At 31.0% G+C, this 18,449-nt stretch overlaps 1 protein-coding gene and 1 non-coding gene across 2 annotated transcripts; one reads left to right on the top strand and one right to left on the bottom strand.

The window, feature by feature from the left end:
- The first annotated feature begins 3,385 nt into the window (after nt 1–3,385).
- On the top strand, nt 3,386–3,457 carry TRNAG-UCC. The gene has a single exon. It is a non-coding gene; the product is annotated as a tRNA-Gly (tRNA).
- Nucleotides 3,458–3,740: 283 nt separating this feature from the next.
- On the bottom strand, nt 3,741–10,600 carry LOC122597751 (jasmonoyl--L-amino acid synthetase JAR4-like). The gene is made up of 4 exons (XM_043770320.1): nt 10,543–10,600; nt 9,879–10,171; nt 9,682–9,783; nt 3,741–5,257 (listed from the first exon to the last, which is right to left on the bottom strand). Exons 2-4 carry the CDS (start codon nt 10,166–10,168, stop codon nt 3,904–3,906), a joined length of 1,746 nt encoding a protein of 581 aa, XP_043626255.1. The 5' UTR covers nt 10,169–10,171; nt 10,543–10,600; the 3' UTR covers nt 3,741–3,903.
- Between the last annotated feature and the right edge of the window lie 7,849 nt (nt 10,601–18,449).

The following is an 18,449-nucleotide window of genomic DNA, read 5'->3' as shown; positions in this document are numbered from 1 at the left end:
TAAAAATAAAATATAGATAAAATTTATTGAAAAATGATAATATGATTATTTGAATTGTTTTCATTCAAATTTAAATGTTTATAAGATATATTCGTTATTTTGTTTTATAACAACAATGTAAAATTATATATAACTAAAACATTTTTTATTTAATGTAATACTATAATTCTCTTAAAAACATTATCTACTCATTTTATAAAAAATCAAATATAAAAAAGTGTATTACTAATTCAAACTACAATAATTATTATTTAATAAATCAACATCATATTACAATGAACAACGGTACCTTATCTGTTTTAAAATAATAATAATAATATAATAATAAAAGTCAGACACAAAAAAAAATATAATAATCATAATTTACATATTTATTAGATGATAAATTTATCAAATAAAGTTTGAAAGTGAAACTTAAAATACTAGCACGGTACCCGCACAATGCGGCGATGGTTGTGACGGCAACGGTGTGGTGGTGTTGGCCACTATTGCTGATATAGGCAGCGTCGAGTGGTGTAGATAATTGATGTAAAGGTAATTGATGTAAAAGATTAATGGTGATATTTTGAATAAATGACTAATATTGTAATTTAATCATTAATAGTATTTTAGATAATTACTCCATAACTTTTAAGGGGAGATTTGTAATTTTATTTATTAAATAGTATAAAAAGTATAGATTAGGTGTATAATAGAATTAAGATTAAGAAATAAGGGTAATTTGGGTATATAGAAGTGTTGAATTTCCTAAAATAGAAGAGGTCAATATGGTTTATAAGGGGTTATAAATATAGATTATAGATATCTGCTCAACAACCCAATTGACCTAAAAAACAACTCATTTGATCCACTTGATTCAAAGCCAACCCAATTGAAAGCATTAACATTAAACCCACTTGAACGAAAACCATCTTATATGACATGATAATCTGCGAACCCATGTATTAATCAGGTCGATTGCGGTCGGGTCTGGATTAATTTTTTTACATGAAACTTTTAATGGATCGGGTTAGGGCTAAATATTCTCAACCAACCAATTAGACCCGAGTCTACCTGACAACATTGCTATAAAGCATACAAGTTGGTCTTACATTTTTAAATTTGAAGCATAACAATTATACCATATTACCCTTGTACCTTACCAACGGGGTGTGCTTAGGTAATTCCATACTCGAACCCAATTAAAAATCTCCCTCTCAAACCTGGACCGGGAGCCGCTGGATTCTCACTTAGTGACTGACTGTTAGGTATTGGGTTTTCTCTAAAATAATAGGGGGATTCGTTATATTATAATTTTGTTTTTTGAAATTTTTTTACCCCTCCACTTTACCAAGGGGTTGTGTTTAAATAATCCCATACTCGAACCCCATACAAAACTTCCCTCTCAAAGCTAGACCCGGAGCCATTGGATTCCCCCTTACTTATTGATTGTTGGGTATTAAGTTTTCCCAAAAATTATCAGGGATTCGTTATATTTTATTTTTGATTTTTAAAATCTCTTTATATATATTGCATAATATTATTATCACCGTTATACCACCGCTATAACTGGTATATCAAATATCGGTCCTCGACCGTTATAACTGATATTTAAGTATTAACAACATTGCTTATGTTACTTGCACCTTGTCTTGTTACAAACATGTACTGTATGTGTTCTACATTGGGCTAATTACTTGAAAAGTCCCTCAACTTGTTTAAATGGGGACAAAGATACAATTAAGATTATTCAAATTGTTTCATGAGTTTTGTGGTCGGATCTTTGTGGTGGAAGTGTTAGGGTGGCCGAAAAATTTGTATGTTGTTTTTGATTTTTCCGATGATGTGATTATGTACTAGCTAGTGATGTTGATGATGAGCTGACGTTACCATAGGGAATATGTGATTATGGCATCCCAAATCTGTAATGGCAAAAGGGTAGTCGGATTTAGGTGGCGTCGGCGGTAGGATGGTCGGAGGTTATAAATATGGAATGGAGATGAACCCAGAATTATATTATATATATATATATATTATATTTTGGTGTTTTGTATAGAGACATGACTTAGAATTTCTATGTAATCCATAAATGAAATAAAATAAAAAAGAAATTACATTCAAAATACTTTTTGACCGGCTACTTACACGAGACCCCACAATAGTAATTTTAGCCGTTTTCATATCCTCAAATAGAACTTTTTTTTGTTGGAGCCCCAGAAAAGGTTTCAGTGACAAGTTGAAGGACTTTCCAAGTAATTAGCCCTATTTTTAACTGGTTACTTGTACGGAACCCCATAAAAGAGATTTTAGCCGTTTTTCTTCCCCCAAATACAACTTTTTTTTGTTCGAGCCCCAGAAAAGGTTTTAGTGACAAGTTGAAGGAATTTTCAAGTAATTAGCCCTTCTACATTTCTACTTATTTAGATCTTTTTCATGCCCAAGTTAGGGGGAGAGGTGTAGTCGGCAAAATGGATCGACAAGTTCATCGGCAACCATCGACAACACTACAACCTCTTCATCGGCAACAATCGGCTCGACTCATTGGCACATTCAATCGGCCACATTTGGCCGATGCAAGTGAACGTTGGGTGTGTGTGCATCGAGGTAAACAGATTAAAAAAATCATATATAATATATATACACACACACATACCGAAAAAATTGGGGATGTATATGGATAAACTCCGGCGTGCCACCGTCATTGCGTCTACATCATCACCGTCATCATCATCGTCGTCGGAAGTGGCTAAACTCCGGCGTGCCACCATCTTCCTTTTTTTTCTGTTTCCCGGCAAGTTTTCCGGCGAGTTTATTCTTTTTTTATTCCTGCTTCCTGGCGAGATAGATATATATATGTGTAGATATAGAAAAGATATAGATAGATGTAGAACCGATGGTCACAAAGAAGAAGAAAAAAAGGGACGGTCACAAAGAAGAAGAAAAAGCAGGTGGGTGGGAAGAAAGAAAAGGGGTTGGGTGGGAGATGAAGAAACTAACCGATCGGCACTTTTTTACCAACTACACCCATAGTTTTGTCAAATATTAGGTACTTTTTTGTAGTTTTTGGGATTGCCACATGTTAAATTGTGATTGGTTAAAAATTTGCCAATTTGTCAAAATATTGGCATTACACATCCCTCTTACACTATCTTTGCTTTCATATACTAAAAGTGGATGTGGAGATATTATTATGTTAAAATATGCAAATCGGATTCCTTTGCTATGACAAAGCCCATGTGTTAATGCGTGTGAAGTATTTTAATTAGTTAGCGTCATGTTATTATAGCATATCGCAGGCGTTAGTGCAAGAATACTTGGGTGTAAATTAGTTTCGTAATGAACAATTTGCAATACAATATATTATTTTGCTACAAATTTGATATACTGAGAAGAAAAGAACATAAAAGCGTTTGTAGTCCAACGGTTAGGATAATTGCCTTCCAATCAATAGACCCGGGTTCAAGACCCGGAAAACGCACTTTTATTATTTTTTTCTTAGCTTTGAGTTTTTTTCTATTTTGTAGAAGCGCAAAATGTTTAAAACACAGACAACTCGGAAGTCCAAAGATACTTGCGCATGTTATCCCTTCAGAATGTGTTGCATGCTAAAAAACCTGGATAAGTCGAAATAGTACATGTATAATGTATTATTGTTTTTTTCAGATAAATAACGTGGATTCACACAATGGATAGACATTTGCAACAACCAAAAAATTAAAGTTGACTTATGCATCATATATATATTTCTCATCTCTAACAGATTTGTCACTTTTCTTGTTTGAAAGGTTTAATAAAACTTCATTTATTAGAAAGGCATTTGCAGCAACCCAAAGCCTTTTATCATATGTTAAAACGGTACAACTTAAACCAAAAAACATGGTCTATCATATCTTATGCATACACTCGTATCATATTTGATGAAACCTAATCAAAAGCCGTACTAAGGCAGCTCTTGACAACATTGTTGCATAGTATCTTCAACACGCTCTGGTTAGCCGCACTCACACACCTTGGTGTCTTGTGCTGGTTCACCACAGACCCTTGTTGAACATAATGATCCAAAATCTTTTGAAAAGTTCCCCTCGAAAGAACCCGAAGCTCAAGCGGTCCAATCGCTTTACTCGTTCTCGAAGTCACATATCCTGCATCAACAAAAGACTTATCTAAACAGTTGCAACACTCTTTCAGTAAATCATCGCTTACTTCCCCATTAACCTCCCAAAAGATCACATAATGCCCTGGCTCGGAGACGAGGTCTACATGACTAGTAAAGTCAACAACCTCAAGTTTTTCAGCAGTTAACAGCTTGGCTGCTGCTTCAACAGATAGCTGCAGATCTTTCTCTGTATTCTTGTCGACGTTGACAGTCAGCATTACGTTTCTTCGACAAATAAATTGGAGCTTTGGTGTTGAGTTATGAAATCCAGTCACCTTCACCACATCCCCAAGTCGATACCGATATAAACCTGCAAAGCTAGTAATCACAACTTCATATTCTTCACCCACTTTGACATCTGTCAACCCTACAACTGATTCGGGCTCAACCAACACAGAGCCCAAATCAGGGTCATGAATTTGACCCAAGGGTATAAACTCAAAATACCCAATATTAGGAAGGACTACAAAAGTTGTCATCTCAGGCGGCAACTCCGGGTTCACATTGACCCCAATCCATCCTTCAGAGGCCCCATAATCACCGCTTTGCAAGGGTACTCCTCCAGCATAGTGTCGCAGTTTTTCCAAATATGGTGCCATTGACCCGGTCATGATCCCATAAATGTATTTTGTGTTAGGAAAGATCTCAGGGATCAAACCGTACCAGTTGGTTAAACCTAGACATTTATTGTGAATCTCGTCAGCCAATTCGGGATTTGGTTTGAGAATCTTGGCCATGGCGTTACGGACACATGGAACGGTAATTCTAGCAGATAAAACTCCTGTTCGTATGTCATTACAGAGCTCTTCCCAAACGGTTTCAAAAGTCCTAAAGGAATGAACAATGCTATGTGCAAAATTAGATGAGACCACCTGTATTTCTTCATGAAAAATGAGTCCGCATAAGAGATGGCAGTATAAAGATTGCTGAAATTCGAGCCCGAAAATTACTTCATCAGGACTGCAAGCTGGGGTTTGTATGGCCTTCATTGTTTTCTTGAACAGTTTGCTATGGTTAATGTTTGTACTGGCAGGTGCTGCTAACAAACCGCTTTTAGTTGTGAAATGCTTGCCACCATAGATAAAGTTCAAAGCTTTCCCCCCATTTTTAATCGGAAACTCCCTGCAAACACCCCCAAGAAAATTACAAGAAGTTAACAGCAACAGCAACGATACCCAATCACGGCATAAACCGGGGAGGTATGATGTAGACAGACCTTACCTACTCAAAGATAGAGAGAAATTAGAACAAGTTAACTCTTGTAACAAATGGAAAAAAGTAAAATAAAATAAAAACCATTTAAATTTAAAATAGGATATCTAGTAGGGGTGTTCATCAAACCGTCAAACCGTAAAAACCGGACTAAATCGGGGTACTTGGATTGGTTTGGTCGGATTGAGTTGTTAAAGTCTGGTTTGGCGTTTTAAGTTTTGACAAACCGGGTTCCTTGGTCCGGTTACGGTTTGAGCAAAACATAAACTGTCAAAACCGGACTGGACCAAAAGATATATATGTATATATATATACTCGTAATATATTTACTTCACATATTTATCAACTTTTACCGGAAATATTCTATTTAACATTTATATATTTTAGTAGTATGTGCAATATATTACCAAGTATTTTAGTTCAGATATATTGTAAAAATCTTTTGGTAGACAATTATAAGATATTTTATTAAACATTTACTTATTTTATATAAATCTACTTTTACTTTTGTATTTTTAATTTAGACTTTTATTTTTTCATCTTCATTACTTCACTATTTGGAGATAAAAATGAAAAAAAAAAAAATCACAAAACCGTTTAACCGGTCAAACCGGACCGGCTTACATGGTTTGGTTTGGTCCGGTTAGACAACACACTTGGTCTAGTTTGGTTTAAAATATGTTAAAACCGTGAATCCGGGTTTGGTTTGAGATTTAGTCAAAACCGGACCAAACCGGACCACGAACACCCCTAAAATCTAGACTCGATTGGTTATCTAATTACATGAACCAATTTAATCACATAATTATATGATTGTTTGATGCTGCTGATTCTTTAGGTTACTAGACATAAGCTTGCGCGATGCGGCGGTGTAGTAGCGACGACAGTGGTGACGGTGGCGGTGACGGTGGCGGTGACGGGCGGCGGCGACGGTGGCGGCGGCACTGACGTCTGGCGGTGTGTAATCAAAGTAAAAGTATTTAATGTAAAAGGGGTAATGTAGTTATCTTAATCTATAATATAACTAAAATAGTAGGTTGCTCTTTTAATTTCGTTTGTTGTCCATTATAGGTTTATTATGGCTTCTCTTCAACAACAAAAAAAAAAGACCACATTAGTTCATCTTGAAGATTTTAAGCCAACACATGTTAACCATCATTTACGACTCCGTGTTGTGCATGTATGGACAGTTTCGAAGTGGAACAACCCGATAGAAAATCAAAACGTTCGAGATGGTCTATGTTGATGAATTGGTATAAGTATTTTTCAAATTATATACTCTACACTTTTTTATTTTTCTTTTTATTTAACTAAAGTTGGAAAAAAAAAGAGGGGGGGGGGGGTAAACTAGAATCAATATTTATATGGAGTAAATTTTCATATGTTTCTTCTTTAGCTTTTATATTCATTAAGTTGTGATATTGGTCATACACTTTTTATTACTCTTTTTATTAGACTAAAGTTGAAAAAAAATGTAAACTAGAATCAATATTTATATGGAGTTAATTTTCATATGTTTCTTCTTTAGTTTTCGTATTCATTAAGGTGTGATACTGATAATACACTTTTTGATTCACAATTATTATAAGATTTATATATCTTGAGACTAACCGTCCAAGGACGAGTCTGAGCACTAGTCTTAATATATATTAAAAGTCAGTAGATCTAACGTCAATTGAACAATCACAACCCTCAATTTCTTAAAATTAATTAAATCAGCTCATGTTTAAATTAATTTACATTTTTTTGTTTTTCATCACCAATTTACACTTTAACCCAATTTAAAATAACTAATTTACACTTTAACCAATTTAAAAATAATTAATTTAAAACTTCTCAATACTTATCTAATTGTAATCAAACTAACTTTAATATTGTTGTTATTAGTAATTGTAGTCAGACTATAATTAGGATAATCATTATTGTTATTAGTAATTAGAATCAAATTATATTTAAGATACAAATTCTTCTTATATAACCCGAGTCTACTAATAAAGTTACAACACACGAAATCATTGAAAACCCACAAACCGCTACTTTTATTATTCTTAAGAACCATGACTAACTAAGATAAAATTACTTTTAACGAAAATAGAATTACTTTTTTGCAAGACATCAATGAAAACTTTGTCAAATCAGTATTTACTTGAAATATCTCAATTTTTTTGAAGTATATTTTTACATTTTAACATATAACTAATTTTTTGTTCCATATATTAATCTTATATTAATAATGTTGTAAAACTCGTGTATTGGTCAATTCAGTATTTACGTTTAAATATTTCATGGGTTAACTCTCTTTAAGTCGCCCAATTAAGAACGTCTAAATAGTCTACCACCGTCTCACGATGAGTAGTGATCTACCTTGGAGTTACAATTCACCTACATTTCACGTAGAGCAAAAAGTACTTGTAAGTGTTCTTAGCAAAGTGCGTGGCAAAAACTTAACTTTGAAAGGGTAATGCAATTGATGTGAATCAAAAGTTTTTGTATGAAGACTCATGCAAATCTTCATAACATAATGTTTAATAAAATCATATTTATTGTCTTAACAACATAAAAGAGCTTGGTAGCTCCATTTGAACGCACAAAGAAGTGCAGGAGCAAAGGTTTGCGATAGACGCAATTAAAAACCCGCTCCTTTAGGAGGCTAGCGCACTCCGACTTATACCTCTCTTAGAGTTTGTTCAAATGGGTGAGCCGGTGTATCTCTTGTTTGTAAGACACCAATTTTGTTAAAACAAAATCATATTTCGATAATTCTTAGTCAAGTTATTCTTCTCAATAAAACACTTTTGCATCTCCATTTATATAACAATAAAAGCAAAATAATAAAATTACTAACTACTCGTATTAACTAATTAATCATGCAACGAGTTATGGTAGGCCACCTAAACATGGTCACTATGGTTAATGTATATGTCTAATTCGGCTCCCCTTTCAAAGAAATGGACCACATACATCAAGTTGCGTTGATTGCGTAAGCCTTTAAACAAACAATTAGCAAGTAATTACATTCAAACATGCTAACTGGAAATTTTCAGTAGCTTCACGATCAGTTTAGCCCTATTTTTAGTTCGAATCAGTCTTCGACCAGGACTACAAAGTTCTAGCCCTATAAGTTTTACATATACAGTCCAAAGGGCAACTCTTAATTCATTACGGTTGATTTTATATGAATTTTTTAGTGAACTGATGGAAAGCAGAAAAATCACACAAAAAATTCACAGTCACATAATTATCAAATAACTAACCCTAATTATTAGACTATTAAGCTAATCAATTTATACCTGAATGTCTAAGTAATAATCATAAAAATTTTTGCTATGAATTCTTTATAAATTTTACTTCTATTTAACAACATTAAATAAAGATACAATTAAACATGCAATTTATATCAAAGAAACATGTCAATTCACACAATCAAAACTTGCATAGAGGGTTTCAATTAACCATTAATATAAAATAGGTTGAATTAATAAAACAAAACCCTAATTTCTTTTATTAAAATCGAATTTAATTATATAAATAATTAAAAAACCGTTTTTTAATATTTAAGTACTAATTAAATCTAACCAACCCTAAACCCCCCATCAAGTTTTGAACTTTGTAACTAATATATCATATATTAGGCTCGTGATACCACTATTAGAGTATAAGCATATAAAAACAAATAATCACGAGTACGCAGCGGAAAGAAACATATATGCAATAATATTAATTAACAAAGTACGGAATTGATATTTTACCTTTTAGCGTAAGCTTCCAATAATATTTTTAATAACAAGATTATTATTAGTTAGGGTTTACGATCGCATACTTGACACCCCTATGATATATGATAGTACCCGATCACGAACTCACAAACCCGGTTGTGTAAAACCCCTAAATGTCGAACTAAGCTAAGAACCGAAAACCCTATTTTTCTCTTGAGGTTGATTTAGGGTTTTAGCTCACAAACAACTTATGAAAAAACCCTTGACTTAGCCCTCTATTTATAGGGACTTATTTAGGGTTTTAAGACTTATTAACCAAGCTTAATCAAGGCCCTAATAGGCCTTTCAAAACTGGTCCCCTTACGTGGAAATTAGAAGTTTCCTAAACTCATAATTTTCACCCGAGTCCTTCTGTTTTCAATGTATTTAATTAACAAACGTATATTTAACATTAAACATTGTTTATTAATCATTTCGTGAACTTATTAATTACTAATATACTACATTTAACATATTAATTAATTTCATAGAGTACACGTGTCATTTTGTGTGACCTCGTAGGCTAAAATAATTTCCGGACATGCATTTATTTAACATGATCATATTCCAACGACGTACTTATTCCTAAAGGCGAAAGAAGTCTGATAAACTTGCATGGATGTTTTTATGAATATGTCATTGTAAGGTATATACTTGCGCTTTCCTTGAGTAGTTCCGGAACTGCAAGCACAAACAACCTAGACGATAAGTGTGCATAAAAGAGTAAAAGACGAAATTATGGGTATCACGGAAACAAAAACTTGGCTAACAAATACCTTAATGCAAAGGCTGTGATGGGGTTGCCGGTGGTGAGGACCGGGAACGGCACACCATCCGCGATTTTCTGAACATATGGTTCGATATCTTTATGGGTCACAAGAGGGACACAAGAACTATATGTTTTAGGATCAGTAGTACCATCAAAAATCCCCCACTTCTTCAGGTATTCTGCTTCCCAGTTATCTTTGAGGATTTTGTTTAGAGTCTCAATTTGGATTTTTTTTGCATCTTTGGTCATTGCTTCAAATTCTTGAATCACTTGTTCACTATTGAATTCTTTCTCCATTCCCTTTAAAATGATAAAAAGATACAAAAGTTATCAATTAGCAAAAAGAATTTTATAGACAATTAAATGAGTTAGTCTATTTGGGTGTAAGATTTGATTTTATATTATTTGTGCACTGAGTGTATATATGATATATATTCGTATGGTTTCTTCCATATACAAACACTAAACAGAGAGCATTTGTAAATGTCACTCTGAAATTAAATAGTTTGCCAAAACACACAGGTAGATTCGATGATAACGAATGGTATTGGGGTCAGGAACTCAGGATTAATGTCAATAAATTTACAAGATTAAAACTTACAAAATGAACTAATACTCAGTATATTGTCATCTTTATACCCGTAGTTAAATCATAAGAATAGTGTACATACCTCCTTTTTCTTCGGTATGTGTTATTAATTTGTTGATTTGTTAATTTGCAAGACAAAGGCAGATGCAAATTTCTTCGTGGATAAGAAGGATATTTATAAGGTGTTTCTCAATAGTGAATTTAGTGCGTGTATGATTAATGAGTAATTTTTAAGAGAAATGAAATATCATCTTAGTTAATTAATACTTTTTTTTTTAAAGGTGTATTTCAACTCAGACGTAGCTGAAGACAATTTTAACCAACTATCGTTGGACCTCGCGAGATGCTGAGCATAAGCTGCAGCTTAGCCCCCTCCTTGTGGAAAATTCCTAGATGGGAAACCCAAAGATTATGTCAGCCAAGGCTCGAACCCACAACCTTAAGAAAAAACTCACCGGGCCCAATAAACCATATAATTATAAAATAGGTATAATTATAAATAGTGACATGTGACAAAATCAAATAAAATAATTTAAATAGGAAAGTTAATAAAATCTACACTTTATTGTTCAAAACAAAAAAAAACAAAATAAAATCCACATTTAGCGATAGATCTTATTAATCATTATCTTTTTTTATTTGTTATACTCAACTTAAATATAATATTATCTTCCCTAAAAGTTGAGGTAGCAAGTTCTCTACATTACATCTTTAAAAACTGGCCCCGTACAACAACAAAATCATTTTACTTTTTACTCATCCTATTCATCAAAATCTCAATTTTCCTCTCTATACTAATTTAATATTTAAAACCTAATTTAATATCAAAACCACTTTCGTTTGCCTCCATAGTTAACTTAGGTGGTGTTTATTTAACACTTAATAAATTAAGTCATGACTTAATCAAAAATATTTAATTCATTAAGTTATCAATAGTTTTTGTTTGTTTTTTTTACTTAATAAATAAAAAAGAATTATATTGATTTATCCATTCAATAACTTAATCAATTCAGTTACGTAAAGGTCAAATGCAAAATATCGCACTTAATTTTAAAAAGAAATTCACTTAAAAAAACACACAATATCCAAGAATATCCATATTAAAGGGTTCATTGTTTCGTAAACCAAGTTAGTAAAATCCGATCAAAGATTTTAGTTTCTTCAATGGCCAACTCAACAAATGGAGAGCATTTTCGACAACTTGAGTTCAGCGCTCTAACATTGTCGGCAACGGCGAAACAAAAATTTATATGCAAACTGTGTCGACAAATTTAGAACTAATTGCATTTTTGGTCCCTGTGTCATCACACATTTTGCAAGTTTAATACAAACATTTGCAAAGTCGCAAAACGCATCCCTGTCATATTACACCTGTTGCAATTTTGGTCCAAAGTTACCTTTCCATCTAATTTTACTGTTTTTACCGTTAAAGACATCATGAGCCCTTCACCTTAGGGGTAATATTTCTTTTCATATAAACGAGGAATATTTCTGCAACTAACCAAAAAATCTTATTCATCATCAATATGTTTGGTTCCAGTTTCATTCTTGTATAAAGCTTAAACCTCTCAATCTAAGATTTCCAAGACATCTCTTTTTATATGTATGGATTTCTTTCACATCTCTTATAGTAATTAATTTACCCCACATATATATACAAGCACATACATCAACAAACAATCAGATCTGATAATATATATATATATATCTGGTATATGTATGTATATATATATATACTTTCTTATTTCCTCCAAATCTGATGAGCATAAGACGCAGGGGTGGTGAGCGCTGGTGGAAGAGGAGCAGCCGCGGCGGTGGTAAGGTCGCCGGTGGTGATGGTACCACCTCTGTCAACAACCAACGTCGTCCACCGCCGACACTAGAATCTTGTCAGAATCCTTTGCCAGCACCACTGATCTTCACGGATATTGTTTTGTTGACTACCAACACCGATGATATTGACCGGATTTATTGACAGTGGTGGTGGAGAAGGTGTTTGTGTCGATCGATCTGGCATGTTTTCTTGTCTACCGCCGCCGGAGCTTAATTAACCATGATTACCGCAAGCTGTTGATATTGGCTAAATGGGTTTGGCAGTGAAGTCATTTTATTAGATGGTGAGTTTTGCTAAATGGGTTTGGCTGTAAACCACCTTTCCCACCGTAGCTTCGTTTTTGATTGAATCTTGGTGGGAACTAAGTGGGTTTTGGCAATGAAATCATTGAATTAGATATGTATTATATATGAAGGTAGTAATGATAATAATATCTTTAGGTTGATTGAGATAAAAGTTGTGATATAGTTTTTTGGTTGAGATAAAGGTTGTGATAACAAATTAGATTTTTTGTTAGTTGCAGAAATAGTCCTTGTTTATATAAAAAGACTGAATTACCCCTCACGTGAGGGGCACATGATGTCTTTAACGGTTAAATTAGACGGAAAGTTAACTTTGGACCAAGATGTGATATGACAGGGATGCGTTTCGCGACTTTGGACATATTTGTATTAAACCTGCAAAAGGTGTGATAACACAGGGACCGAAAATGCAATTCGCTCACAAATTTGTTATGCAACTTCGAAAAAAGGTTGAACTACAAGAGGATTTTATGGTCAGAAGCTCACGAGCGCCGCTCATGAGACCTGATGAGCACCTCTCTAGAAGTCGACGCGAGTGGCTTGAGTTAACAAAAGCATCAAACAACAGGGATTAAAGTTGATAAAAAGGAAAAAAGTAAGCCAAGAAGTCGCGTCTTCACAACAACCACATCAATATCTACCAATAAACTAAAACAGAATTGAGTCATTCTTGAAATGACACGTATCATATTCCTTGATCGACATGTGTCCTTTTAGTTTATTTATTATACTAAATTAGTTTTTTTTTAATTGTATATGGATTCAATTTCCTTATTAAATTTAGAATTAAAGTCTAACTCTTGGCTAGGATTGAGATTTAAAACGACACGTGGTATAAACATTAATCGACAAGTGTCCTTTTAATTAATTTATTTTATTAAATTAGTTTTTTTAATTGTATATGAATTCAATTTCCTTATTAGACTTAGAATTAAAGTCTAACTCTTGCCTTATAGAAACAAAACTCATCATAACTTTATTTAATTGTTCGTTTTCTCATTAATAAAATTGTCTCTTTTTTTTCCACTTAATTCTTCAACTCCTATTACTTATAATTAGCTATTAACATGACTTCAAAAATTTAAATTTACGATCAGAAATCACAAGGCTATTTGCCGTCATCTACTAAGCTTATAAGTTTCGATTTTGATGTGATTGTAAAAATTGGGGAAATTTCATATATGCCATTGGTAAGTCACAAAATATCATATTCGCCCAATTAAATTTTAAAATATCATATATGCCATTATAATTTATCAATATATCAAATATGTCATTATTGAATAATAAAGTATCATATATGTCATTCCTAATCTATCAATATATCAAATATGTCATTGTGAAGTAAAAAATAAATAATATCTCTAAACTGTTTTTAAATATTAGAGATTTTGCTGTGAAGATTGAAATAAATCAAATATGTCATTGAAATATATCCAATATGCCCGATTAAACTAATTTAGTCAAAATTAAAACATAAAATATCTTTAAAATTATTAATAAAATACTTAGAAATCACAATTACACACATTTTTTCTCTTTGCTTTTATAATTCAATCCATGTTTTTTCCTCTAACCGTGTAAATTTAATTCAATGGTACCAACATGATTAATTTTATTGATATTCTTAAATTCGTTATTCTATTCAATTCATAGTATATAGTTAAGTGTTGCCATCTTGGTTTATAAGTGACTAAACTATTTGATGCTTTTATTTTTGCACAAGTAATTAGCTCCACGACATTTGATGCAAGAAAAACTCATGAATTAAAGAAAGAGAGAATAAGTGCAATTTAATTTTTAATGATAAATTTGAAATATTTAATATATTTCAGTGATATGTTACATATATCGAAAATAATGACCCCATATATAATATTTAATAATGTATTTGCGCACATATGATATATTTTACTTAATAATGACATATTTGATATTTGAGGATATTAGAAATGACATATATGATATCTCAAAATTTAATTGGGCAAATATGATATTTTGTGACTTAAGAGTGGCACATATGAAATTTTCCCGTAAAAAATTTAGGTAAATTCAAAACTTTAACTACACACATCTCTCTATATAACTAAGAGATGATTTTTCATGTAGGATTTTTCATTATGTGTTGTACATACATTAATTTCCTAATTTTAAGCATTCTTTTATAAGTTATTTTTTTATCCTAATCATCATAAATTAATTATAAAAAAGAATAAATTAGTAAAAAAATAAAATAAATGATAACAAGTCGGCTAAACAAGATAAAATGTCGGCTAACAAGTCATATTTATATGTTAAATTATATTTATAACATCTTTTATTATACTAAAACACAGTTGATATAATAACTTATCGACCAATTACAGCTCTCAATTTTTTTTATATTGACCTTTGTTTTCAATTTTGACTTTAATCTACACTTTTTTGTTTTGTATCACAAATTTACACTTATTTTGTTTTCCATCACAAATTTACACCTTTTACCCAATAATTTTAATATAATAAATAAGTAATAATAGCTAATATATATTTGATAAAATAATAGCTAATATTTATCCAATAAAATGATAACAAAATTTATATTTTTTGTTTTTCATCACAAATTTACACTTTGAACCCAATAATTTTAAAAAAATAAATTAATAATAATAGCTAATATATATCCGATAAAATAATAGCTAATAGTTATCCAATAAAATAATAACTAATATATATCCAATAATATATTCTATTTTATATATATATATAATTAATTAATTAAAAATAAATTAAATTTAATGTAAATATATTAAGATTTTAATAGTAATTATTGTCCTATTTTAATTTTAATTTTAATGTATACTAAAACACAGTTGAACTAATAACTTATTAACCAATCATATTGCTCAATTTAAATTGACTTTTGCTGATGTCATCATTTGGTTTTTTACATAATTTTATTTAATTAATAAAAAACAAATAACTAAAATAATTATTTTTACAATGTTATTAAAATTGGTTTCTATCTACAAAATCTGGTTTTCACACATGAACAATTGTACATTGGTGTATCTCGAGTTAAGTTGAGAGGGGCTTTAAGATGTTATATGTGACAAAGATGAGAAGACAAAAAACACTACAAGAAACTTCGTCTATAAAGAAGTCTTATTCAAATGATGAAGCGGTGTATATGCTTCCATTGTTCTTTTATTACATTTATTTTCCTTCTATTAGCTTAAATTTTTGGCATTTGAATTGTACACTTAGTCACTACTTATATCTTTAACTTTGAACTTATAAGCTTTTATGAGTTACATGTAATAATGTCTAATATTAATAATATCGTAAGTCTCGTGTCCAGTGTTGGACACGGATCTAAAATCTAGTTGGTATATCTATATAAGATCTTACAATTTATTAGATTTAAGGTGTATCTAATTTTTTAATGGCTTTAATGTGCATCTATCACTATGATTTATATTTTAGATATGTATGTATTTTATTTAATCTTTTGTATATTTGATAGTTTATCAGATTTTTTGTATATGCTTATAGATTATTTAACAATGATAACAAGATTTTAAAGATAGGTTGTAATTTTTCAATTTATCAATATGATTTATTTATTTTAAATATATACGTAATTTATTTAATCTTCTCTTTGTATTTAATGTGTATTTATCTCTCTAAGAGAATATATTTTTTCACATTTTTCATTTTTTTGCTATATTGGACTTTAAATGAGTAGTCATTTTGTCAATTTAATTTGCTATATTTATATCACCAATTCTAATACTAATCATCAATCATAATACTAATCACTAATATTTATTTTTATATTTTTTATATAAGTATAAAGATGTTTATATACATTATACTATTTTTTTATTAGTTTAGTTATAATTATTTTTTTTTCAAATGAAATCGTTTATGTTTTTCTTAAAAAAAGTATTTGTTGTATTATATTTATTAATTATATATTATAAACATAATTTTTTATATTTATAATTATTTATGTTTCATTATTCATGTTTTAACATATTTGACGTATATCATATATTTATAAAAGATAATATTATTATTTGTGTTAGTCGTAATCTAACCGTTTTTATATTATCATAAGTCATGAATAATAATGTAACTATCAATTATTGTATTTTTTTTATTTATGTTATTATTTTTTTATTTATGTTACTAGGACTAGTAACTATTTATTAGTAGGTCATTATTACTAGCTTACATTAATTAGAAGCAACACAATATTAATTAGGTTTAGGCAGAATTAAAGACGAGAGGGTGTTTTTGGTTCATGGTCTTCGACAGCCGCAAAACAAGAAGACTAAAAGCTCCATTCTAGCACAGCAGCAGCCGCAGTCACGCATCAACCACAATTGTTGTTTGATCTTTCTGGTTACTTTTAGGTTATTATTAGGTTATTATTGCAGGACTTATTTGTTTTATAATTATTTATATCTATATCTATACTTCTATACTCCTTTATAATAATTATCAACTCTCAACTCCTTATTTTTAAAATAGTGTTAGAAAATGGTTAGATTTAAAAGTACTAAATTACCCTTAATAAACTCCCACTATGGAAAGAAATTTTATAAATTACCATATTTGTCCTTAATGATTTAATTTACACTCAGAAACCTTTATTTTAATAATTAACACTTTAAACTCTTATCTTTTAAAATATTCCACCACTTGACATCGTCACCACCAATAATACCGTTACCAACATCACTAGACCGTCGTCCCCACCGCCGCCGCCGCATTGCGTAGTTACCATGCTAGTTACTATTGATTTATGTATATTATATATTAATAGTTGTTAGGTTCTGATAATTATCACTATGGATTTATTTATCTTAGGGGTTGTTAGGTTTATTTCTTTTGCCATGAGTAGCTAGATTATTTTGCGTATGTTTGGATAATGTGATCATTCCGTGATTTATATTTGATTGTTGAACCGTTTCCATATCCATGATTATTTTTTGTTAAACGATATTATTTGTTTTTCATATACAAACGGTTTTGATGATTTGTTTTGAATGAAGTACTCGTAATTAAGTATCCTTAGAGTCATTAATTCTATTTACGAAATATTAATCAGTTTTTAGTTAATGTGGTATTCTTATTTGTAACCAAAACGGGGTTAAAAACTAAAAATTTGATTTAAGCGAACATGTTTTTTTGTTAAATTGTTTTCGGTTGACTCGGTGAACAGAAACCGGATCCGAGTGACTGAAGCAGTTTGTGTCAAATGAATTTAACAAGAATCTTGAGTTACATAAAAGACTTTAGTCATAGTTACAAAACTCAGATCTTTTTAATGATCCGTGAGTGAACTTAGCAGCAATCTCATCTAAAGGGTTTGACCAGTCGAACGGCAGTCAAGCTAGATAATTTGGTGAATCTAGCGAGAACCCGAATGTGAAAAAAGTTGTTTAACAATCTAACTATTTTCTAAATGATCATGACATGTGAATTGTTCTAAGCAGATGCAATATTTTAATTATTATAGTCTTTCATGTTTAGGTAATATCGTGTTTCCTTGCTTGACCAAGCAGTTGGAACACTCTTGCTAGATCAATTAGTTTGTTGGTTTTATTAAAATCGTGACAACCCTCAACAATCCTAAAATTACATCTGACTGTATTTTTAAACATATTCCTTGCGAACAATTTTGTATTTACCACAACGCTAGCTACATTCGATCAAGTCCACTGCCTGTTAATGTAGCTTAGTTTTGAGGTATTTATTTGTAATTTTATTAATTTAAAACGTTTGTTTTTACTACCTCTCATTCGCTACACATTTGTAACATCCCAACAAGACGGAATCATGGAGTGTGAAGAAAAATACAAC

This window comes from Erigeron canadensis, chromosome 4 (assembly GCF_010389155.1).
Source record: "Erigeron canadensis isolate Cc75 chromosome 4, C_canadensis_v1, whole genome shotgun sequence".
NCBI classification, from domain to species: domain Eukaryota; kingdom Viridiplantae; phylum Streptophyta; class Magnoliopsida; order Asterales; family Asteraceae; genus Erigeron; species Erigeron canadensis.
This window is presented reverse-complemented; position numbering and strand designations above follow the sequence as displayed.